A 25,260-nucleotide genomic window follows, 5' to 3' on the forward strand; every position below is an offset into this window, starting at 1 on the left:
CTTGTGTTTTCCTTTTGCAAGTCTCATCGTGCATTTTTGATTTTGAGTGTGGATCTGATTGCAAGACATAGCTGGGAGGTATTGCTGTTCTGGCTGCAAGTGAGGGTCAGCTGTCTCCTTGCTTTGGGATAAGCAGTGTTCAAAAGGAGCACCAACCTTTGGCTAAATCTAATGGTTCTTGAAGTCAGTGAGACTTTCTTTACTGGCTTTGACTAACACTGGATCCAGCTTTTTGACAGAGAGGAAGATAATGTGATAGTGCATGGAGTTTGCATGCTCACTTGTGAAACTGCTTAAGACAAACTTTCTTTCTTTCTTATTTTTCTTCTATCACTTCTTTCCACAGGGAAAAGGTTCCCATCCACGTCCTTAGCCCCAAATATACAAAATTACGTGACTGGCACCATGAAGTCTCAGCACGTGTTCTTAATGTCCAGTGATTTTACCCAAGTTGCAAAAGCAAAATAAAAACACTTTCTTCCTTTCTCCTTTTCCATCTGCTTTGCAAAAAAAAAAAAAAAAAAAGAAAAAAAAAGAAAAAAAAATGAAAAAAGAAAACATGTTTCAGTAGCCTTTCTGCGAGAGAAATTCTAGCCTTTTCTATACTTTTCTAACACTTTCCTACTGATGTGTAAAAAATGAGATGAAATGTTTTTGTGCTAATCATTAGTTGACAAAAAAATATATATTTAAAACTTAACAACTTGGGTGGCTGAATCTCCCAGTGTGGGGGAGGAGATGGCTGTTTCAGTTCTTTTTTCTGACTGAAAGAAGTCATTTGCATTGCTGAGTTTGAGTTACTGTAGGCTGTTAGAAAGCAGAAAATTTTGATCAAATGAATAAGAAATTGTGTTACCTTGATTCTGGGGCTGGGGGAAGAAGATGAAGAGGGGATTGTATGCACCTATTTCAAATAATTGTATTTACCAGGAAAAATTGTCTTGGATTTCATTAGATTTTCAGCAGGTCAGTTTCAGAGTGGTTGTAAATGTTTTACAAAGTGCAGCAAGAAGACAGACTGCTTTTAAGCAAAGAAAAGAAAAATTAAAAAAATATTTTCCAATGTTTTGAATTGAAGTGAAAGCTCAATATAAAGATTCTGCTGCTTAGACTAGTAATATGTTCATGTTTTGGAAAACTTAAAAAACAATAATTGAGCAGAATGTTGCTGTGTAAGAGCTTCAACACATCTTCTAGCAGGGACAAGATTAGACAGTAGTATTTATTTATTTACAGAGTGAAGCTTATGGGCTTTCTTGTGTTTATGAAAGCTTCACAGCCCTGTGGTTCTCATGTAAAATAATGTATTATAGTAGCTACACATCCATTAATTTATGCATTTTGAAGCTTGGAGAGTATTTTAATAAAAGTTGCTTTTATCTTAGCTCTGTCTGTTTTTCTTTTGAGTCTCTTGGACTCCTTGAATATTCTTCTCTTGCATGGGGCTGACATTTCATGGCACCTTCACAGCCTGTAGAGAGAGAAACAATTAAATCCCTGATGCATAGTAGAAACATTCTGAATTGTTTAAAACTATCCCAGTATTTTACTTCCTGGCCGTCTTAAAAATGGGGTACGTGTTTGTGTTGTTGAAATTGACATGAGGTTTGCAGGAATCAATAAAATGGTTGACCCTTGGGGGAGTAAGAATTATATGAAGTAAAGCTCGCTGTCAACTTTTGCAGTGCTTGTTGAACCAGATAACATTTGAGACCTCAAACAAAGGTGATTGTGAAGCACATGTGAAAGCCCAGTTTCTCCCAACTGCTCAGTGAGAACCATTGCAATTGGTTTGGGTTTCTGAGCTGACCTACATGCTCCTCTGATGGAATTGGTCCTGTGAACAGATGCTTCTACAGAAGACTTGGCAGGGTTGTTTCTCTTTCCTTGCAAAATGTCAGAATTTGAGAGGACCTTTGGAACCATTTTAAGTTTGATTTTCCTTTTCAGATGGTTTATGCTGCTATACAGTACAGCAGTAGCTTATGGTATTTGTCATTTTATCTTTAGGAAAAGACAAACAGAAAATGGAGACTTCAGGTAATAGATAAGTTATCTAGCACTAACAGTCACCAATGTGGATGCCTAACACTGCACAGATTTGCCCTGGTAATGATAGCCCAAGGGATGTCACCTCTTACACACTTTTTAGGTTAACTCCTTAGGGACAGTAAGGGAAAACATTCACTTCAATAATTTCACAAAAGAGTGTTTGGATGAGAAATGCCAATCAGTTTAATTTCCATGCCCATCCATCACGTAACATGGCAGTGAGTACTGTGTTACTAAACCCAAGTGTTTTACTGAGTGCACATACACCACAATATAATAATTTGATTATTGAGTACTGCACATTAAACTGGGAATGTGAAGTAGTGTATTTAAATTGTTCTGCTGGGCTTATATAATTTCTTCATGAACAGAACGAAATGTGAGCATTTCAGAGACCATCAATGCAATGAAAACTGTGAAATGTTGGAAAGGTTATCACTTAGATTCTCTGTAAATGTTTCTTTTTAAGGGCAAAATGGTTTGACCTTCAGGTATTTTTATGTTCTGGAGATGTCCCTAGGTAATGAGAATATTTTCATATTGTTATTAAACTTACCATTATGTTTCTCTATCTTACCAGCTCTTATCCTTTTGAAGGGTGAGTTGTTGTAGTGAGAAAAAGAATAAATGCTCTCTAAATAATCAAAATAATAGAAGCCTCTGTTTTGAGTAAACATAGTCATAGAGTCTGTCTTTCAAGGATATGAAAGTAGTTTGAGAGAGACAGCCAAATTATTAGTTTTCTATAAATTCATTGTGAAAACACCACTATTTCCAGAAGTGGTTTATGAATGCATGAAATTAATTTCATTTATTGCTTGAAAGATGTCATCTCTTCTCCCAATATCCCCACTGCACAGATCTTATTGGCATTCAGTTTTGGATGTTTTCTTACTGTTCTCAAAAATGGATCACTTTTTCATTTGTATCTGACAAACATGCCCTGTTTCATGTCTGATTCCCAGCATATGTCTGATCTTTGAAAACATAGTAGGAGTGTTTTTATATAAATGAATGAGCTTTAGAGATCTCCTAGAAATATCAATGTGGTAATGAAATGGAAACTTCTCTTTCATCAGCAATCTTCAGTAAAATATCCCAATTTATTAATATTCAGCTTTTCTGGCAGGCATTGTCCAAAACAGATGTTCTGTGTGGTTTTTACTATTGTTTATTTCTAAACTGTAACCCAGTAGGGATTTTTGTTTGGATGAAATAAATTTTTCTCTGCAGCAGCTGGAAAGATAGGATATAGAAAGAGAAGGCCCTCACTGAAATGTATAGATTGCAGCTTTTAAATCAGTTACTTAAAACTTAGGCAGTGTCTAGCCTTAGTATAAAGTTTATGTGGTTTAGATTATTTCTATTTCTGCAGTACCCTATTTCCAAGGTGTTTGTTTTAAATGTTCATTTTTAACCATCTCCTTTTGAGCAACCAGCTCTGGATTTGGTTTTAGCCTTAAATTGTAAAGTCAGTTCATTGTCCTGAGTGATGATTTTCCAGATTTGTAGTTTAGTTGATCCACAGTGACTGGAAAATATTTGTCCTACTCTCAGTCAGTCTTGAAACTATCTGTCATAAAGTCATGTATTTACTTTTCTCTCCCCTATGTCATAAAAATATGTAAAGCCTACCTGCAGATCTACCTGATGGAGCAGGAAGCCAGGATACCTGTATTAATATTGATAAAAAATCCATAGTTACCCTGACTTTGGAGATGCCACCTGCACCAGAATTTCCATCCACACCTTTACCACCTTTGAGGTCTGCTCCCTGGTCATTTTTAAATCTGTTCAATAATTTTCAGCACTTAAGGGTCCCTATTCTAATAAGATACTTAATTCTGCATACTAACATAAGAAAAAAAAAGGCAGGAATGCCTGCCCCTGTGGCTAATTTAGTCTGCTCAAAATGCATTGTTGTGTTTGCTCTCTACCTTGTAGTTTACTTTTTTTGTGTGTTTTACGGTCTGGCAGGTGCTTTTCTTCAAGTAGTTCTTTAAGAGAACATTTTTTAGTTTTTTTTTTTTTGCTATAACAACTGAATCACAGCAAGGATATGAAAAATACTGAGAAATACATAGTATAATGTTCACAAAACTAACCCCACCAAGAAGTTGTAGCAAAAAGCATACAAAGCTTTGGTGTGAATGCCACTAGCACTTGTGTCACTTTCAGTATTTTCTAAAGTTGTTTTCTATCATAAAATATAATCCCAAATTAATGTGTTCCATCTTTGTAAATGTCCAATACTACTTGGCCTTCTGAGTTTTAAAGCAGCAAGGACATTCTCAGCCTTCACTGGAAGTGTGATACTCCTTAAGTGTGTTTTGCATCATTTTTTACCTCTCAGTTTTATTTTACTATAGATTTCATGGTCTTTCTGGAGGTTTTTTGGGGTTTGGGTTCTTTTTTTCTTCTCAGTTTGCTAACACTTTCACACACATTGTTTCCTCTTCTGCATACTATTTTAATGTGGATTAAAAATCTCTTTCTCTGTGTGTCTTCACTTGGGTGTTTTTTACTGTGAATGGAGTGAAAACAGTGCTAGACCAGAACCTGCAGCTGCTCTTTTGCTGATAGCAGATTCCTGCCCTGGCAGTGTCCCCTCTCCCAGACTTTCTGAACATATTGCTGCTCCTGCAAGGTAAATCATTCACAGGGGTTTTGATTCAGTTTACACTCTGTCCTCTTCTAGCCTGGGTTTGTCTGCCTTGCAGGAGAGAGGGTTGTTTGTCATTCACTTAAAATAAACTTCATTAAGCCGCTGTGACTAGGGCTTTTCCTGGAAATGGTAGGAGGGGGAAGGAGAAAAATTAGATAAAAATGAGGAAATTAATGAACAGTCTTGTGGATACTAATTAAAATAAGATGCAATATTTAGTGTGTGTATGCTGTCAGTGGGTGTCCACCATATAACTTGGAGTAACTTTTTAATGGTCTCAACAAGTCAAAAGTGAACATGGATTTAGAAATATAAAAGTAATTTTCTAAAATGTGGATTATTTAATTTATAGCACAGTGTTATGCTGTGATGCAATCACAGAAGGCTAGGATATGATCTGGCAAATTTCCTGTCACTGGCCCTGGATAGTTTTACTGGCACTTACCTTGGTGAATTGCTGGTGCTTTGGAGGTAATTTGTGAGTACTAGACAGGAACAGTAATTTTAGGTAGAAGAGAGCAACAGTACTTTGGAGGGTGATTGATTGTTACTGTTACTGAAGGTCAATAACATTTTCTCATGGTTTATCTTACGTTGTGCCAGAGTTTTTGAGTTCCAGGTAGCATGCACAAGCACAAAGTCATAACATGAAACAAAGCTGTTCCTGTAAAAATGAGAATTAAATGAACAGTGCCTGGTCCTGCCAGGCCTTAGACATTCATGGAATACACTGTTGCCTACACCTGTATGGGCTTTCTGCTGTTGGAAAACTAATAATAAGACTTGGAACTGACCAGTTTTAAACCTTTAAAGTAGTGTTCTCAGCTAATTGAGAGAAGAGGAAGTCTGACATCCAAATAGAAGTCTATTATGTTGTCTTTTGAGGACATTTTTGTTGTGTGGGAGAAGCAGGTATGTTCATGAGCTAACATGAGCTTAGGATGGGATGGAGGCTGATGGGCTGGTGGGATCTTTCATGGTGATTGAGCCAATACAGTAAAGAAGATTTGGTTGTGATGTTTTCAGCAGCAAATTCTCTTAGATCAACAAAGATGAAAAATACACAAAGAAGATATATGACAAGATGCCTGGTGATTTTATTTTTTAAGCAGAAAACCTGGGATGAAAAAGGCAGTTGAAAAAAAGTACTGCTTCAGTAATTGATTTTCATGTCTACCAGTGAAACTTCAGTATGATTACACCTACTTGCCCCATCCATGGATGTGTGCAAGGCCAGGTTGGATGGAGCTCTGGGCAAAGTCTAGTGAAAGCTGTCCCTGCCCACAGCAGGAGGGTTGGAAGTAGCTGACCTTTAAGGTCCCTTCCAATCCAGACTATTTTATGATTCTGCTGAGCTGTAGATGCCTTGCAGATACCACTGCAGCTACTGTGTTCTGAGTACCAAGGAGTCTTGTCTAAATCCTAGCTCTGCCTTTGAATCCAGGCAAAAGAAATTTAAATCTAATCTTACTCAAGACCTATATCTCTAAATGTTGTTGTTTGGCAAAATTAACCTAACAAGAGAGTAGCTTTAAAATGCGAAATCTGAAAAGCAGCTATGTTCCAACTATTGGTTCAGGATGAGATCCTAAGTATTTTTATAAATAAAAAGGTAGATGGTAAGAATTTTCTGCTCAGGAAGGGCAGAAATTGGAGCAGCTTCTGCAGAGCTGTCAAGGGAGGGTGTAGCATTGAGTGTGGGAAGGAGAAAAATTTGATGATGGTTATTTGATGCAGATGTGTAGTCTGGATTGTCCCCTGAACTGAGAGGTCATCAGTGTAGCAGTTACAGTCGATATTTATATGTTGTTACTGAGCAGATGCTGCTGCTTTAATAATGCTCTTTTGAGTGGAAAATACAGCAAATCTGGTTTTCAAATCCCTTTTTTAGTAAAATGGCAGCTATTGGAAAGCTGTATGGAGCAATTCATGAGTGCCATGTCAGGCTTTTAGTAAAGCAAAATTGGGCCATCCAAGGGTGAGTAGACTTGCTGTTGCTACTGAAGCCTTGAATTTGTTGTCAAGGACTTGCCTCTATTTTCCGAATGGGCTCCATCTTTTCTTGGCTGAAGCTCTGTAAATTTTATCAGCCACTACTTAACCACCAAGAAGGAGAAAGCTTGCTGTGAAATGTATGGAGGATCTGGATTTGATTTCTAGATTAAAGTTAAGTGAGCTGCTTATAAGGTAGACCTCATAATGCTTTTTTATTGTAGGTTTAGTTCTTTATTGAAAGTCTTAAATTGTTGTATGTCTATATAACCAACTACTGTAAGTTATAGTGTATTATTTATTACTCTATTTCATGTATGTGATGTCCTCCTGTAAGTTTAACAGTAAAATAACAGTAAAATACTTAAGAGCAATGACAGCCTTTTCAGAAAGTTCCAAAAAGTCATCTCAAGAAGTAATCCTGGCAGCATTAGACCATGTAAACCACAGAATCTGGCACTTCCAGAGAAAGTATATAACTAATATTAAACAGATGTAATGCCAGCAGGTCTTTAGATTGTATTTTATAGACATGCCTTTTACAGTCATGCAGATCTACTTTTATATTTTCTTTCAATGGAATTATTCCTGATATAAATACAAAGGCTTAGTAATAAGTAATAATCGGTATTAGTCCTGATTTTTGTTGTGCACTTTCTCATAAGGAGACAGCCAGGAATATTCTCTGCAGAAATTGTAGTTTGGGAGAAGAGGAGGTCTCAGGCTGACTGTACTAAAACTGTCAAGAGTTTTTATGGTTGTTTCGGTGTGATGACAAGCAAGAGGAATCAAAATACAGGGCAGAAATATTGCTCTCTTGTGGTGAATCTACTTGTCCTTCTTCTTTCTATTATTATATAGAATTTTTGTTTGAGAACCTTTTGGAAGTCTTAGGCAAGTGCACACCTCATCAGCCCTTCAGTTGTTCAGGTTTTAAATTCCAGCAGCCAAGTAGCCTCTGTGTCTGAAGTGTCTTCTCCTGACACTAGGTAGTTTCTTGCATACTGATTGTGCTCTTGTTCAAGTTTATTATCTTTTAAGTAACTACCCAAATAGTTTGGGTTTGTGGTTAAACAAGTGCTCAAGCTTTAGCTGTAAAAATGCCTCCAAAAATTGTTTTACTCATGGTGTGATTCCCAGGGCATGAATATTTGGTTCCTACAGAATATGCAAGAATTACAGATGCAAGAAAACCAGCTAGAAAGAGTTGGCCATTGCTATTATGTATTTTTAATCAAATGAGAAGTTTCTTCTCTGTATATTGTCTCATTATAATTACTCATGAAATTAACACCAACTAGGAAGATAACGGTGCCTGCTCCAGATGCAGCAAGCTCTCTGCCGGCGGACGAAGCACCTGCTGTCCCCAAGATGTGTGCAGTGGCCACACAGACCACCGAGTTCCCCCTGCCTGCTCACCCAGCTGGGGGGCTGCCTTCTCCAGCCCTGCCTGTGGGAACAGCCCTCGGGCTGCCTCCTGCCCCTGCCAGGTACATCTGAGCCAGCTGTGTGAGAAAGGTGCAGTCAGAAACTGCAGTTTTACGCACATTGAATCACAGAGTTTGATTTGATTTGCAAGGGACCTTAAGGATCATTTAATTCAAATGCTCCTGTCATGGGCAGGGATGCCTCCCACTAGACTAGATTGCTTGGGGCCCCATCCAATCTGGAGGTGAACATTTCCAGGGTTGGGGTGTCCACAGCTTCTCTGGGCAATGTTTTCCAGTGCCTCACCATCCTCATGGTAAAGAATTCCTTCCTAATAGCTAGTCTAAGTATCTCTTTAGGTTTAAAGTCATACAGTTTCACCTGATTCTTTTTTTGATGATGATGCTGTCCAGATGGAGCAGCTCAAGGGTTTCCTGACCCTCATAGTTCTGTAGCAATTTATATAGTAATTAGAAATTCAAGTAGCTTTTAGGCAAAACTTCTAAAGATAATTTAAAAATTAAAGTAGCCTTTTGATCAAGGAGGAAAAGCAGTCATGGGTAGGAGATTGAGTTGGGTTCTGTTGGCAGAAGTTGGTTACACGAGGAGAATATAGTCACCCTTGCTACAAAATGTTTGTTTTTAAATTATCCAGTAGCCCAAAGTTTTTGGAGGAGAATACAAGCTTTAACTTGTGTAATCATGGGACAACATCCAGAATATAAGTATTTACCAATAGGGAGAAAAGGTGTTTCCCTCAGTAATGAACACTACAGGATACCTGAAAAAAACATACCCGTTTGATTTATTTGTTTATGGGTAAGGATAGCTTTAGGAAAAAAAAATTAAATTAACTCCTGACCTTTAGTTAGTATTGCCAGAGGTGTAATAAGTGCTTGATTAATGACTTCTCTTCTCTTGCTGCTTTTGGGCAGGCATGAAGCATCTCTGCCTACTTGTGAAACAAATTCTTTCAATAAAATCTCAAGCTTTCAGTCTAAATCATCTGTAAGTCATACAAGGTAAATATTTTAAGGTATATCTACAGCAGGCTTCTAGGTGTAAGCAAGGTATTCAGGCACTGGTTTTGCATTTAAATCTGGGTAATGGTATATTGTTCTGTAGGTATTTAGAGTGCTCTGTTCGTCTTTCTAGTTATTTAAAAAAATATACAGCAATTCCGTGGATAATCTTGAAATTTTAAAATAAGAACCCAAGTTAGAGGTTAGAAATTATTCGACTTATTTAGGACCCTTGGATTTTCACTTTTTGTTTTTTTCTGTTCAAATGCATTTCCACCTGTAAAATAAGTAGACCAAAATAAAAGGGGGTTACACACTGAATTTTGTAAGGGTGGGCCTGCAGAAATTATATCACTAAATATTCCAGTTTTCTATGTTTACTGTTTATTATGAAAAAGAAGACAAGGTGAATAATCTTCATGGCTAATTCTGTCCGCACCATGGAGACTTAAATGGATCCATGTGGAGAGTTCTGGGCCCTGGCTCTGTGGGAATGACCCAGGCATGTGAGGCAGTCTGTGATGAGGAATTTAAAGGCTGACAGGTGCTAAATGCTCACTTGATGAGGGAATACTTTTATTTGTGGATGAAATCAAAATTGCTGTTCTCTATATTAGTATTCAAGTCACTCACACATTGCCTGATGTCTCTGTGAGCTGGAAACTTCCATAACTCTCCAGTGGTTAATGTGGTCTGGTGTTGTACTGTATCTCTGTCAATCTTTCCTACTTTCTCTGTTTTCTCCTGCATTGGCTCAAAGCTTCTGTGCTGCAAAAGTAACACTGGAAGATCCTTCGGGAAATCTGCCGATCCTTGGACCCTCTCCTCCTCCAGCTCTTTCTCCTTTCGAGCAGAGATCAAAAATTAAGAGCATGGCTGCTGCTGCAGTGTCTGCTGCTATTGCTGCCCGGGCCAGGTAGACATCAACTTCAAAAGGAATGTTTTATAGGTTTGGTTTAAGGGGGTTCCAGTTCACACAAGAATAATTGGTCCCTGGCAGGGTTGTGAAATCAATAGGCTGTGTCACAATACTGGGCAAGTCATTAGAATATGTCCAAAGCTGCCATGCCCTATTTATAGCTTAGCTGCTCTGAACTTGGTGAGTAATTCCACCATTCTGTTCCTCATGATACCTGTTTTACAGTTCAGTTAGTAAATTAACTGTAAATAACATTTGTGTTACGTGAGTGACAAAGAATAATCTGTAACTTTGAGGAACTTTTTGATGCTTGAAAACAATAGCTTGCTGAGTTCCATCTAAATCTTTACTGCATTGCTTTTTATAAAGGCTTGCTTAGAGCAAACATTATGACAAGTTTTTCGATCATCCATTCATATTGGTAAAATACTTTTAATTAGGCAATAATACCCATATTTTGGTATTTCTAAATTAGATAGATGCTCTAAGATGCTAATAAATTATGTGCTTTAGAAAGCATAAACAAAATCAGAAAACTAAAAAAGATGAAAACATTTTCTCATTTTTTAAAATTTTACTTTATTAATGGTAAAAATATACAAAGAACACACTTCTCACACCTTAGTGGGTTTTCTTATGCCTCCCCTGAATTGTGCAGCCTCCACTTTGTGGGCTGCCTGTTTAGACACAATTCCTGCATCGGTTTTCCTGGATTAATTTTCTCCAGATATGCTTTTCATAAGGGCTTTTGGGTTGCCTGTGGTCCAGTCCTCCCGAACTTCATGTGGTCACCTCCTTTGTTTGTGGGGTCTTTTTACGCACCTGCTAGACTGCACGAGCCTAGTGCCTACCGCTCGCTGCTGGATGCGCTGCTCATCACGCCTGTCGCAAAGCCTGCCCTGCCGGCCAGCGCGCCCTCCAGGAAGTCCACAGGTGCTCTGGAGTTGCCAGAGAGCAAGAGGTATTGTCCAGGTGTGGTGTGTGGTTGGCACTTAGGGCTCACAGGGAGCTGGCTACTCCTTCAGAGCACATTTCTGTTTTCTGCATGCTTGTGCCTGTCCTGGTCTTTGACACGAGGTTACCAGCTCCAAACCCTGCTGCTTTCATCTCTGTGCACCCTGGACCTGCTGATGGTGTTTGTGCAAGTCCACCATACTAAAGCAGAGGTTTCCTTTCCTCACTGGCTTCAAGTGCCCTCTAAATGCATGGTGATGCTTGTGTTGTATCAGGAGCCTCTGAGAGAGGCAGTATCACCCTACAGAGGCAGCCAGAGAAGAACAAGAGATCCTGGCTTGAAACTTCTGTGTGGGTGAATTATTTGCCACAGTTCCTTGAGCAACTGAGCGTCACGTTAGTTTATTTTTTTAAAGCTCACTTTGAATGTATGAAATCGAATAACTGGCATGCTGGCCAGCAAGTGACTGTTTTAAAAATTATTTGCTGTCTAGGCTCTTTGTTCCAGTGCTGATTCTGTTCAGTGCACAGGACTGTTTGTTCTCCTTTCCTGACCACAGCAATGTTAGTGCTTGCTTCAGCGGAAAGCTCATTTTATGACTTCAGCTGCACAGGCAGGAGTCTGCTTGGTTATTTTACAGGGCAGCATGTATTAAATTGTGCTAAGGAAGAAATAATCTGTGCATTTTCTTGTACCTATTTATATTTTCACAAGAGTTGGACCCTTCTACAGATAACACCCAACTATAAGTAGAGCTGAGATCCACTTGATGTAGGAACTCGTGTTGAGTAACAAGTATTAGTTCTTTTTCTTCTCTTTCATGGCTTCCAAGGTGACCTCAGTCTCTAGAGAAGATTAAAGTAGCCCTAACCTCAGCGAGGGGAAATAGTAGTTTATAAGACACAAAACTAACTTTATTTGTATCAAAATTTCTAACTTGTAGCGTATCCACTTAAAAAAGATTAAAAAAGGAGCATTGACAGAATTGTGGTGATATAATACAACTTAAAATACCAATTTTATTTTTGCCACTGAGTGATTACTAGAAAACCGTTTATGTACACATTGAAAGAGAAAACCTCTTGAGGAGTTCTGATACCTGTCTGTGCGCTACAGGTGAAGCCCAGGCTATGTCATCAGCAAGACTCTATCCTTTAGCTGTGGTGTTTGTTTGGTGATACTTTAGTACAGTGAAAACAAATTCTCTGACTTCTCTTTTCTTTTTTCCTTCACTCACTAATGTGCATTGTTTATGGCAAGTGAAAATAGGTTATTACATTAATGGAAACTTTCTCCTTCCTGAATCTGTAACTGGCTTTCTGTTTGTCCATTGTTTTCTCACTGTATGGGGGAAGCTCTCCTGGTGTTGAAGATTTATTTTTGGAGATGCATTCGGTGTTGGGATTCCCAGAGTGTCTCCATTCAGTTGCTGTCCCTTACAAGTACGTGGGGCTGTGTGTTGGAAAAGGCAGGAAACAATGGAGAACTGGTTTCATTCTTCCACAGCTGAGGTCCAGTTTTGGAGGAGCTTAATCTGTTTTTCTCTTCCATCTGACAGAGCTGGAGAGAGATGTGCCAGGGAGTCAGAAGGTACACTGGGAGTACAGAGACCATATAAGCCTGTCCAAAAGACTATTTCAGTATTGGATATATATCAAGATTGAGGTTGAACGGCTTGAAATAAACATGCATGGATTTTTAGGGGGTTTTAAAGGTAACCTTTAAACTTGTGAAAAGTGAATTTTCTCTTAAGCTGTTGTAGTAGCCAGGTTATCCTCGTTGTTCAGGTTGCTGCTACAAGGCTGTGGCATAAGGTGCTAAAGGAAGATGGTCATTTCCAGGCTGTTAGGGACATCCCAAACAGGATATGACCTAAAATCTGGGACATGTGATATAGCAGTACATTTAGTCTGAGAACACTCTGCATAAAACTGCATTTTAAAAAGGATTTTTGCAGGAATAGCCAGTGTTGTCCTGAAGACAGCACAGAACAAATGAAGGTAATGATTTCTGGTTTCCATATTAACATCCCTAGTCCTGAACTGCTGCACTGGTAAGGAAGGAGAGGTTACCAGTAGATGGAGCTGAAGAAATGAAACTTTGTGCTGTCTTGTCCTGTTGAATAAAGGACCACAGCCTTTGCTGTATGGCTTGAGAAACATGTAGGAAAAGAAGATAAATGTTGTGTCAGCAACTACATATTGTTACTGAATTTCAGCAAAGATTAAGCAAAATTATGTCAGGAAAAAAATAATAGATTTGAGAGAAATGTACCCATTGAGTGTGAAACTCGGTATTATAATGTCTTTGCATTAAAATCCATCTAGTGACATACTGTGATATATAAATGAATGTAATGCTGAAAAGTTGTTTTAAATGGCAGCTCACTTCATTCCACAATAAAATAGTTGATAAGAAAGGAGAGCTGAAATCTTATGTCCCATAACTAAAGGGACAAGTATACAATAGAATGCAGTACACTAACTGGTTCAGATAGAACGAAGTCTGTTTGGCCTAACTAAGAAAGCCAAGTAATAAACTGCTTTGGAGTTCTCTGACTCTTTTATATCTTTCATACCTTCAGTGAAAAGGTAATGCATCTATTTTACCAAGGTAGCTTAGGCTTCTTTGCATTATCTCTGGGGACAGACTCAGGAAGGTTATAGCTATAACAAAAGCAGGGTGTTGATTCTCTTCTGCAGTAAGATTCCTCCAGATATATTTCTCTTTATCCCTCTCACTTCACTGTCTCTGCTCCAAAAAGCTGGCTGTCTTAAACTGTTCTGTACTGGGTTGCTGCCAGAGTGCTTGACCTTTTTCTGGCTTTGTAATTGCCCTGAAGTGGTGGTGAGCATCCACACGTTTTCTTCCCCACCAGACTCCTCTGTAATGGGATATTTTGGGGGTGTGTAACAGCTATGCAGTCTTGCACTAAGCTGAGTGTTTCATCCTAATGGCAACAGGGATGGCCTTGAGTTTATGGGGCTTGCATGTTTTCTAACAAACGACACATGCAGCACAGGAAATGATGTATTTAATGTCTTGCATGACCAAGAATTAGAGCTCTGCCTTAAAATTAAATCTCAAGGCAGAAACACTGGGCAATTTTGGGAAACACTAGCAAGAATGGGTGTTGACAGCCCTTTTGTTTTTGGCATGGCTTTTTGTTTATCTTCCTGATACTTTGCTACATTCAATTCCTTTAAAAAATGGTAATCTCACCTTGTGAGATGAGCCCTGATGTTAACTCTGAGAGAATATATACTCTGAAAGGTGATTTGAGTTATTTCTGTGTATAGAGCACTGCTTACAGAGGGGTTACATACTCCCTCCCTGTAATTTGATACAGAAATACCTCCACCCAGATGATTTGCTCTGCTCTTTCTTTCTATTACTTTATTTTCTTTACTTCTTTCTAGCAAGATAGTGGAGCACTGTTAGGTTAAGATGAAATATAAACACTGGGCTTGTAGTAGGGATAAGGTCAGCACTCAATGCTTCTTGGCTTCTGTTTCTCTATTGTTACACCAGAAAACCCTTGCAAAAAGCCATCTGTATTTCCCTTGTTCATGGAGTTTTCTTGTCATTCTCATACCTGCCTTTTTCTGGTTTCCTGTATATATTTTTTCAGCTATTGTGTATTTTGATACCAGACACAATGTAGCACGTGACTTGTTTGATAAACAAATGACATGCAGATCACAGAATTACTGGCTGTCTGGACAAAGATGTCCCTTAGATACTACCTGGCCTGTCCTGTCAGCAGATTTCCTCACACCACAGGGGACTTGTGCCCTACTTCCACAGTTGTTCTGGACAGCAGAGCAAGTTAGTTTAACAACCTACTTAAGCCATCATTTATAGCCACAGAACTATTGGTAAAATACTGATGTACTAGACTGAGCTCTGGCTCAACTACTTATTTTTACAGATGGATAGCCACTATCTTGGGCTTGCATGAGGAGAAGGTCCAGCCAAATCTCTTGAACCTGGTTGAGAAAGTCCAAGTGACTTGGCCCTTGTTATCACGTTAATACTCTTAGAAGTTACATGACAGCAAGCTCAATTGCTTTTCAGTTATTTAGTCGGTCCTCCTTTGGCTGATAATATCATCTCCATTATTAGCTTCTTTAAAGTTTGTGTGAAGAAATTCTGGACAGCATTGTATAGGAGTTGCTATGGAAGGATGGAGGGAGGTTTAGGCATCTGTAGCTCCAGACCATGTGTTTTTCTTCTCTCTTTTTGTTTGTTTTCTTGGGTTTTGGTTGGTTGGTTGGTTGGTTTGTTGGCTTTTTGGGGTGTTTTTGGTTTATTGGAGTTTTGTTTATTTTTGGTTTTGGTTGGTTGGTTTTTTGTGGGTTTGGGGTTTTTGAGGGAGGAAGAAGCATCAAAACCTCTAAATACACTCAAAAGGAGTTTCTAGTGCAAATTTCTTAAAATGCCTCTAAAATGCATTCAGCCTGGTCTCTGAAAAACTGGTGCTTATATCAAGTGTGACTTGGACCCACTTCCTCCATCATAGGAGGAAAAATTACTACTCGCTTTTTCTGGGTTTTTTTCCCCCCCAATTTCCACGGTGCTTTTGTTCACCAGGAGACTGGGTAAGTCTGAGGAGCCTTTTGTGAGCTCTGAATAAAGTTTGCACTGGCACTGGAGCCTTGTGTGTCCTCCTCAAGCCTCCTGGCTGGTTCCCCAGGAATTTGTTTGTTTTCCATACACACACCTGATTTGATAAAATAAGACTGCACTGTGTGGTAGGAGCTGTTCTCCATGGAATTTCAGGCGTGTCTGTTAAATACAAGCTAGCATATGTAAAAAATAGAGAGGTGTCTTTGGCTTGCTTCTTTGCCAGACATTTTTCTTGGGCTGTTTTTGCAATCTGTTTCCCTTGCAACCCACTTCCAGAATTATTTTGATTAGTCTTCCCATAGCTTATTAATCTAAATTCTCATGGGTTTTCAGGACACAAGACTGAGTCTGACAGACTCATGTTTCACTATTCCTTGGTTCTTGCAGTGTTAAAACCCCTTGCCCAAAGGTTGACAGCAGAGTATTCACGGCTTGCAGGAAATGTTAGCTTGCAGGGATGAGCCTCGTGTTTGCATTAGTTTTTATCTTGGAAAACTTTGATTTTTGCTGTAAGTATTCATCAGGTGGAGAAGGAGGAGTTTAAGAGTTATGGAACATAGTGGAAATGTTAATGCTGGAGGCAGAAGGTAGGTGTGTCATTAATAATATACAAGTGTTCTGACATTAAAATGTTCTTGACCTGAAGCTGACCTGTGAGAGTGTGAGAGTCAGCTGGGAAGTCTGAGAAAGTGTTCACACAGAGCTTGGTAAATACATTAGGTTTATCATCCTCCCTCAGCTTCCCAGTGACAACACTGAAAAGCAGGTGGGAACTCTCTTCTAAAATATATTTATTTTCTTAAATTTCAGTATATTTTTTTCTCTTCAAATCCTATATTTTCTAGATGGTGAAACTTGGGTCATCATTGTACAATATCTTAGTGAGTTCTAAAATACTAGTGGGGCAAATTGTGGGCATTGTACAGCCACTTGTAGAAAATAAGTGTGCTTCTGGAAAGATCCATGACTGTATTTGTAAAGCTGGATAACAATAACTAGAGTTTGAGTGTTTCTCAGTGTGGAAAAACATGGAGTAAAGTATTGAGGAGTTAACTTTGCAGCATGAATTTCAAGTTCAGTTTAAAAGGTTGAACCTCTTATGAGGGAGACATTGCTGAGGGTGCAATGCATCTTTGAAAATGAGACATAGATAAATCTTTCTGTAGAGAACATTGCATGTGCACTCACAGCCACCTGATTGGAGGCTGTAATTCCAGAGAAATGGTGCATTATTTCATTTAGGCAGCCATGGGTGGGCACTGTCACACAGTGGAGACTTGCCAAGCTGCAGTAGCAGTCTGCCGGTAAACTTAACAGGCTGAGCTAGTGGCTTGAGTTTATACAATTTTTGCTTTGAAGAATCAGAGATGCAATACAAAGGGTGTCCAAGACCTTTCAGAAGTTTTGCCCTGAGGCCAGTAACATCCTCTCTGTCAGAGTGATGGCTTCAGGCTTGTCCCTTGAGAAGATTCTTCCTTGAGGCTCCTGGCACAAAAAACTTCCAGAGGTGATAAAAAACATCAGAAGTAGCTTATACCTGGGTCTATAATTGTCTTTTAGTTTGGGATCATTAGGGTTTCACTTTATTTCTGAATGAAAGCCTGAGTGTCTCCAACATTCTGTTGCTTCAGGAACTGCCATGCCACGTCATTCATGAGCCTTATCATTTGACCACAAAAATGGCAACCGTGGAGTTTCCAATCAGCATTGCAATGCGCCTTGTGGGCTTCCCTCAAGATGCTTCCTTGCCATCTTCTCCCTGGAGGGAACCATTTCTGCTTGTCTGAAATCCTTTTTTGCTTGTTGAGTAGCCTCTGCTTGTAAAAGATAGCTGCTGAGTCAGCAGGATTTTTTTATTTCTGACTGCTGATTTGTATTATTTATGACTTATATATTCCAGGCAAAGGCAGTGAAGAGGTGCTAAACTTGAAAAGTTATTTGACAAGCAGTAATAAGCCTCTTGGATGGAGAAGGAGGAAACTTTCTTTTTTTAGCATCAACAGTGCTAACAAGGAATTCTTAAAGTTGCAGTGGGGCTCTGGCCTGGATTGGGTTTGATGGGTTACATGTCAAATATATTCAACAGTACAGAAGGATGTTTCTGTAACAATGAAATTGCAGACATGCACTTTTTTTCATTGTGGAAGCCAATCCTAAACTACCTTGTCATTTTCAACCACTGCTGCTACTTCACATCAGAGGGTGCTTACCTATTTTTTTTCTTTCAATCTGCATTTACACTTTTTTGCCCTGTATCTCCACTGCCTCAAAATCTGCCTGTAATAAAGACTTGGAACATGAGTCTCAAAGGAGTATAACGTGCACCTTCAATGCCTCCATTTGAGCTACACAAATGCCTTTAAATATCTTTTCAGCATTTGAAGATAATGGAATGCAAGGTCTCAGTTTGTGCTTCTCTGGGCACACTGCGCACAGTAAATCCACCAGTGCTGGTTACCAAAGCCTGCAATTGCCATAGTTGTTACTCATTAAACTGAGCATTCTGGTTTATTCTCCAAACTGGGAATGACTTTTTTTGTCCCTTACCCTGGAAGAAGATTCTAAACACATGAATTATTACCCTGTAAATCTGGAGATGACAAAAAAAAAAAATCAAGGTTATGAACCTTTGTTTTGGCCTCATGGTGTGTTCAAGTTGTTGCATGTCATACAGGCAAGGTAATACTGTGCATGTGCAACACTTGTAAAGTAAAAATAGCTCATGGATTTTTACTTTACAAACTTGGCACAATCTGTAATTCTGGGAATGACCCTGGTGAAAATACACATGGTGCACATGTGCTGAAAATTTGTTTTTCTTCAATAGAAGAAAGAATACAAGGCTTCTAGTGTGTTACCAGTGGGTTTCTAAATTGTGCAAAATATGTTTTTGGAATGGTATTTCATGTATGTATTTGGCTGTATTTCACAATGTTGTTAATTTCCTGGTTTTGATGTACATTTGTTTTGTAAATTATCTTCATTAGTAATTACTCCTCTACTTTGACTGTTTTAAATTATTTATTTTCAGCTGCCCAAAGGCAAGTGAGAAATGTAAAATGTTCTTGCTATCAGTGTAATTAGTGGCTGCTTGCACTCCATGTGGATTGTGATTGAGTTCAGTTTTTATCATGTGTGTTTTTAAAGAGCTAAAAGAGTTCTGCCAACCCTTAAAGTATAAAAGCAGCTGTAAAGTGCTCTAAAGAGGCAATATAAAATATCATGCATGTTGTTTAATGACCAAAGAAACTTACAACTCTTTTAAAATGAAAATTGTGAAGGGGTTTAGTTGACTCTGTTGACTTTTGGCAGACCTTACTCAAATGTCCAGTTCTTAGAAAGCAGCTTCAGGGTGTAACTGCCACAGCATTGTTGGTGATGACAGATAGTGGGTGCGGCATTGTTGCCCTGGGGTGAGGGAATGCCACTCCACATCTCCATTTCACAAGTTCTCCTGTTCTAGCAAGAGGCATTTATTTACTCTTCCCTGGTTTCTGAACAGTGATTCCCTGGAAGCTGCCCAGCCTGCCCCGGTGAGGAGCATCCCTGCCTGCCAGGACAGCGTGGATGTGAGACCTGCTCCTGCCAACTCCTCACCTGCCCCAGCCCTCAAGCCTGTGGCACCCCTGGGTTCTGCCAAGGGCTGGCAGCCTCCAAGCCAAGCAGGTAACTCCCAGACAGGCTTTTCTTGCTCACCTAAAGGCCTTTGGGTGCCTCAGGAAAACAAACTTCACCTTGGGCGTAAAAACAACAGGCTTCCAATGGCTGTTTTGGGTTTTGAGAACAGGCCAGTTTGCTGGGAAAAGAGAAGAAAAACCAATTCAGCCATTTTAGTAAACCCTTTGTAAGTAGCCTCATAGATGCAATTAATTTCACAAACAAAATCAGTTGCCTCACACCTCTATTAAAGGCATTTATACCAACCAATTATATGTATATACACCCCACAGTTTCATCTTGGTGCTTCCCATGTGACTGTAGATTCAAGCATATCCCATGCTATTCCACGTGGGAATATTGACATACGTCAATATTATCCATATACACGTGTTTTCCAAGTGATCTTGTCAGAAGTACTAGTTAGTTTTAAAAAAGATAAAAAAGGTTGAAGCACCAGAATGTTTATGTATTTGACATCTGTAGGTTTTATTTGAGCAGGGTGCCAGATTATTACGTAGGTTTGGATTGCAGAGATGTGTGTAGAAGTTCTTACAAGGACAATTCACATAGCTTCTACCTTTGAATGAACTTTAGTGATTTCTAAACCTTTGAACCCATACTAGAATGTGTTATATCTGCAAAGCATTCTGTTTTCTTTATGAGCACTCCTATGTTATTAGATGATACAGTGTGTATGTGCAACTGTGTACTGAGGTTTTCATAGTATTACATCCGGTATTTACTTGGGGTAATTTTTTAAGCTGAATCAGTCTTTGGTGCTGAATTAAACTTGTGTAGTAATTTCAAAGGATCTGGGAAATCTGTATTATTAATTAGGCTTTAGATTCAGATTTTTCGTGCTAATGTGAGAGGAGTAGTCTTGATTCTCTTTCTGACAGGATCAATTATGCTAAATAGCTGTGTTTGTTTGGTTTTGTTCTATGTAAGGGTTTTCCTTCTTTTGAAGTATATCCAGTCCCAAAATGGAATCATAGAAGCCCTGGCATGAAAATAAAGAAAAAAAAATACAGTGTTAAATGCTTCATGTTTTATAATGGCTTTGGCACTTCTGATTGAATGCTGTGGTTGGTAGCAAGTTGTTGTATTTTGGTTGGGCTGTGCAGTTCTGTAGGAAGCCTCAAGATGGCAATGCATTGTCATTGCTGTACTTTCCTGGCAAATAGTGACTCTGCTAATGAGGGCAAGGTAAAGACTTCTTAAAATTTACATCAGTTTCATTCCAGCATTGTTTTACTTCTCTGAGTTAGCTAGCATTAGAAGGGAAAAAAAACTCAAAATGAACAGGAGCAACAGAAGCCGCAAGACTTTTTAAAGTTACCTTTTTGGTAGCATGTGTGCTTAAGGCAAGCTTTTGTGGGCATGCCATAATCCTGCATTTTTCTAAGTGACTGTACTTCACAGTTGATATAACTTTGTCTCACCAAGTGATGAATTATTTAACTTGCATAGAAACCACCCATGATTTTGGAGTTTCTGTAGTACCACACTCATTTTTAGTATGTTGGTTGGTGTTGCACTGCTACATCCTACTAGCGTGCTCCAGTATTAATAGGAGTCAAATGTTCAACATAGCCTTTTTTTTTAAGATGTTTATGAACAAGAGAGTTTTAAAGAGATTTCTGAAAGTACACTTGATTCTGTAGTGGTCTGGAAATCTATGCCTATGCTCTTGCATAATGTGAATTTTTTTTTTTTTTTATTCATCAGAGATACCGAGTAGGCAAGTGAGAGGGAAAGCCAGGTGGAAAATTTTTGATTGTTATGTTCCAGAACAGCGCAAAGAAAACTTAGAAACTTCATACTGGTAGAGAAGCTGGTGGGAAGAAGCAATCATGAGGATGTCAGCTTTGTGCTGTCTTGATGAAGTGTTCTGAGATGCACTGCTTAAGTTCCAAAGAAGCAAAGCTGTAACCTCTCCCAGAAAATATTGGGGGAGCCAGAAATAAAAGCTATAGGAGAAAGAGGCATTGAAGACTCAGAGTTCCCTAAAACTGGAAAGTACAGGGAAGATAATGCAGCCGTGTGAACAGCAACTGCCCAGGAATTAAGAGGGTGGGATGAGTACGATGTCCCAGATGCCAGAGGAGCTTCAGTTCACATTTGCACCTTAGGAACACAGAGAGTCGCCAACTGCCATGGGAAGCCAGTCTGTGCTTGTCCCCTGTAGGTGCAACAGCAGTCAGACAGCTAAAACTGTTTCAATAATTGAGTGTTTTGATACAATTAGTCAGATGTTGAAAAAAAAGAAAGACTAAGTGTTTCAGAGAATGCTTGGACTTCAGTTCTGCGGTTTCTTTGCAGTCTGTGAGCATAAAGTTTTCCTTAAAGTAAAATTTCCAGTGCTCCCCGGGCCAAACAAAATTTGGCTTCATAGGCCATAAGCCGAAAAAAATTTTAGACTAAAAAAGTCCTTTGATTTCATAGCTGAAGTCTACCTTGGGAAATAATTAGAGGGAAGATACAATCTTATGTCAATGTACAGTGGTATGCTATTAGTAGCAGAAATGTATTGGGAGCACAGTTTTGTGGCTCTGATACCACTCACCCTTCTAATGAATATTATTTCTAACACCAAGTTGTTTCCAAAGCAAAACAGGCATGTCATAGGGTTTTGTTTGTGCCTGGGGAAGCTGTAAGATGCTGATTGATGATGTGGCATGAAGATTACCAGTGATTTTATTAAGTTGTCTGACTTCAGAGGTCTGTCATTTGGATAGACAGCATCTTTTCAATTATTAGTTGAAAAGATCTCTTTCTTGGATAGACCAGAGAATACCTTTTTTTTTTTTTTAGCATCACTGTAGGGGTTTGAGGTGATTTGTTGATTGTTGTTGTTTTTTCTTTTTTGAGATTGTGTAGAGATGTCTGAAGGTGTCAGGGATTTTGTTGTGAGGTATGAGCTATTTCATGACCTGATGGTTCAAAGTTGAATGGCTGAGATAGTGAACCTGGAGATGCTTCAGGGACTGAGTTTCTCTACAGAAGTCTCATGATCCAAGTGGATCTCATGATGATAGCACCTTTGGGCCTGATTTATCCTCATTGGCTGTGGGGAGCAATCATGAGTGCTGCTATGCTAGTTGTCCACTATGCTGGTTACAGAAGTTTTATTTCTCTTTGGAACAAAATCCTAATATTATGGGATTCCTCAGTGATTTACTAGAGGAAAAGAGAGGTGGCTGCCTCATGCTTTCTTTTAAGGCACGGGTAAGAAGCTCAATAATCTCCAATTTTTTTTCTATTGTTGAAACAAGTAAAAACATACTGTTACTGTGTGTTATATGTGCAGACTGGAATTTAGAATAGTTCTCACTTCATTTTTCTTGAGCTTCATTATGAAGCTCTACTCACCTACCAGAGGCAGAAGATTTTTACAAGATTGTTTTAAATTGCAAAATGAAATAACCCAGAGCATCCTGGCTACATTGCAGTGAGCTATTCTATATTTGATAACTATGACTCTACACTTACATAGCATGGTTCACCCCCAAGGAACCCCAAAGCCCTTTCTAGTCCTGGGCAAGGACACAGTGGATGCCCAGGAATGGCTTTCACTCACTAGTGCCACGCAGCCACCTCGTGGGTGACAGATGACAGCTGCTTGTCAGCGGGCAGTGACATTCCAGGCAACTTGAAAGGAAGTGAATAGCACCGTGGCAAATTGAGGACAATCTCAGAAGGTGTAATTGCCTGCTAAACACAGCTACACCAGCTGGAGTCAGTCCAGGAGACAAACTGTTCTCAGGGGGAGTGCAGCAGGATCGGTGATGGTCAGAAGCAGTCAGGACTTCCAGTGTTACATTTCTCACATGAAATTGCCTTCTCTTACCTGACATTTTTCAAATTTGTTGCTGGGGGGTGAGCTGCTGATGCATGGGGACTGCAGGGGCTGTGTGTCAGGCACAGCACTGCCAGTCCCACACCCTGCCTTCCAGTACAGCATCCCACTGGCTCGCTGGGGTCCCATGGGATGGCAGGGGGCCTGTGGGGAGCTGTTATACAGCTGGTGGCCAGAAAGGCTGATTTGCTTCTTGGAAAGGGGAGTTTCACTGCAGTCGATGCCCTTTGTTCCTCCTGGGCCTTGCAGCTGAGTTAGAAGAATGGGATGGGGAAGGCTTGTGGTAGAAGGATTCAAAGCTGATGTTTTAAGTGACCCTTTCCTCAGATGTGCCAGTTCCCTTATTCCCAGGGTCTCTCTCAGCCTGGTATCACTGGGATATATAATCCCCTTCCAGCAGAGCTGCTAGGGAATGTCAGCATATTTTGCAATATGCACAACTGTCAGTTGCCTAATCCTGAGCAAGCACATGTGTTAAGCACATGATCCCTTCAGCAGAGGGAACACACTTAGAAACTGGCTGCAAGCACATAAAAAGCACTCCCTAGAAAACTTTGTTTTAAAAATTCTGCTATTTCCTTGAAGTTGTTTTTGTGTACTTGGTAGCCTTGAATTTACCTCCTCTGGAGTTATCTATAGCTTTCTTTCTGCCTTTTCTTTTTTTTATATTCCATTCTCACAATAATATGAAAATTTTAAAAGAAAAGAAAATACAAGCCTGTTCCTAGGCGTGACTTGACATCGTGGTCTGTTGGCAGTTTGAGTCTTTGTTTCCTTCCTTGCTACTTATTCTGCTACTTATTTATGTAGACAAAATGGGATAAAAATTATATATCAAACTGTGGAGTTTGGCCATCAGGCAAACAGTATGGAGCTGTGGAGAGGGAGGAAGGCACCAAGATACATTGTGCTTCACAAAATGCTTGTACTGCCAGTAAGTCCTTAAGGAATTAAGTACCATAGAGGGATGGACTGCAGCAATTTTCCTCCTTGTCTCTTTTGTTTTTCTGTGTTTCATTTGTAATTGCACCAGCCTTTCTGTCAATTTTGTTGATCTTACAAGCTATACAGGCTGGGTAAGTTAAGTTGATAGCTTTGGGAATACTTCTGCATGGAAAAAGCAACCATCAAGTTCTGCAATTTTGTTTTTAGGACCCTCTCATAATAATTTATTTCCTTTGTAGAAGATGAATTTAAAAGCAGGACTAATTATAGGAGCTCAAGGAGCTACTTGCCCATTGAGGGCCAAGGTCTGAATATGGGGAAGAAACTGGGTTAACACTGCTAGTCGTTAAGACAAATTCTTACACTGTTGGTATGGCCTCTGTTAAAAATAGGTCCCAAAACTGTTCCACCATTTTTCTCCAAAAAAGATTGCAAAAGGTTGCTGCTCCATGATGTAGTCACCATTCATGAAAGCAGAAAGTCTTCTCCATAAAAATGTTATGATTGACAAGTCAAAATACAAAACCTTTCTGATCCTGGTTTATGGACGGTAATTAATTTTTCATCTAATCTAGATTATTATATCATCATGTGACAGCAAACCACAAGAGTTTGTTCTTACAAGTTAATTAATGTGAAGTCGCTTAGCCAAGCAAAACCCATTGTGAAACCAGAGTAATTTATAAATGTTAACCTTAACTTGATGGCAGTATGAAATTTTAACTCCTGTAGAGTTAGTGAAAAAATTAGTGTGTTTCTAAAACTTGAGTGTTGATCTTTAAGAAGGGGCAGATCATAGTAATGGTGCAGAAATGTACCACCTGCTTTTCAGAGACAGAATGACCTGCAGTACTTCAGTACAAGATCTGCTGAATAGAAACTCAGTTTTTCTGTTACAAACATGACCTTTGACAATTTTCCTATGTTTTGGTTTTTCCAAATTCATGTGCTATTGAATTATTTGCAGTACTTGGACAGATGCATATTTCTTTGTGTTCCTTTAAACAGAGATGCAGAGATTTTTTGGCTCTATGCTTATTTCACACACATCAAGTGGGAACATTCACTGACTTCCAAAATTCCATGTTCATTGTCTTTGATTTGTTAAAAAGTAACTTCTTGTCACAGACTGAC

At 39.2% G+C, this 25,260-nt stretch overlaps 1 protein-coding gene across 8 annotated transcripts in view; it reads left to right on the forward strand.

Annotated features, from left to right (window-relative positions):
• Positions 1 to 25,260, forward strand: part of PDLIM5 (PDZ and LIM domain 5) — a 139,414-nt gene that overhangs the window by 91,828 nt on the left and 22,326 nt on the right. For 6 of the 8 annotated variants that reach the window (XM_059470327.1, XM_059470323.1, XM_059470330.1 and 3 more), the window contains one exon: positions 19,165 to 19,328. In XM_059470327.1, the coding sequence (XP_059326310.1) occupies positions 19,165 to 19,328 (164 nt within the window). Of the gene's footprint in view, positions 1 to 346; positions 3,818 to 4,588; positions 4,700 to 8,010; positions 8,200 to 9,072; positions 9,160 to 9,919; positions 10,076 to 10,907; positions 11,040 to 19,164; positions 19,329 to 25,260 lie in introns of those variants that run through there. The other 2 variants (XM_059470328.1, XM_059470331.1) reach the window with 2 other exon arrangements.

The sequence above is a fragment of the Ammospiza nelsoni genome, chromosome 4, assembly GCF_027579445.1.
Source record: "Ammospiza nelsoni isolate bAmmNel1 chromosome 4, bAmmNel1.pri, whole genome shotgun sequence".
NCBI classification, from domain to species: domain Eukaryota; kingdom Metazoa; phylum Chordata; class Aves; order Passeriformes; family Passerellidae; genus Ammospiza; species Ammospiza nelsoni.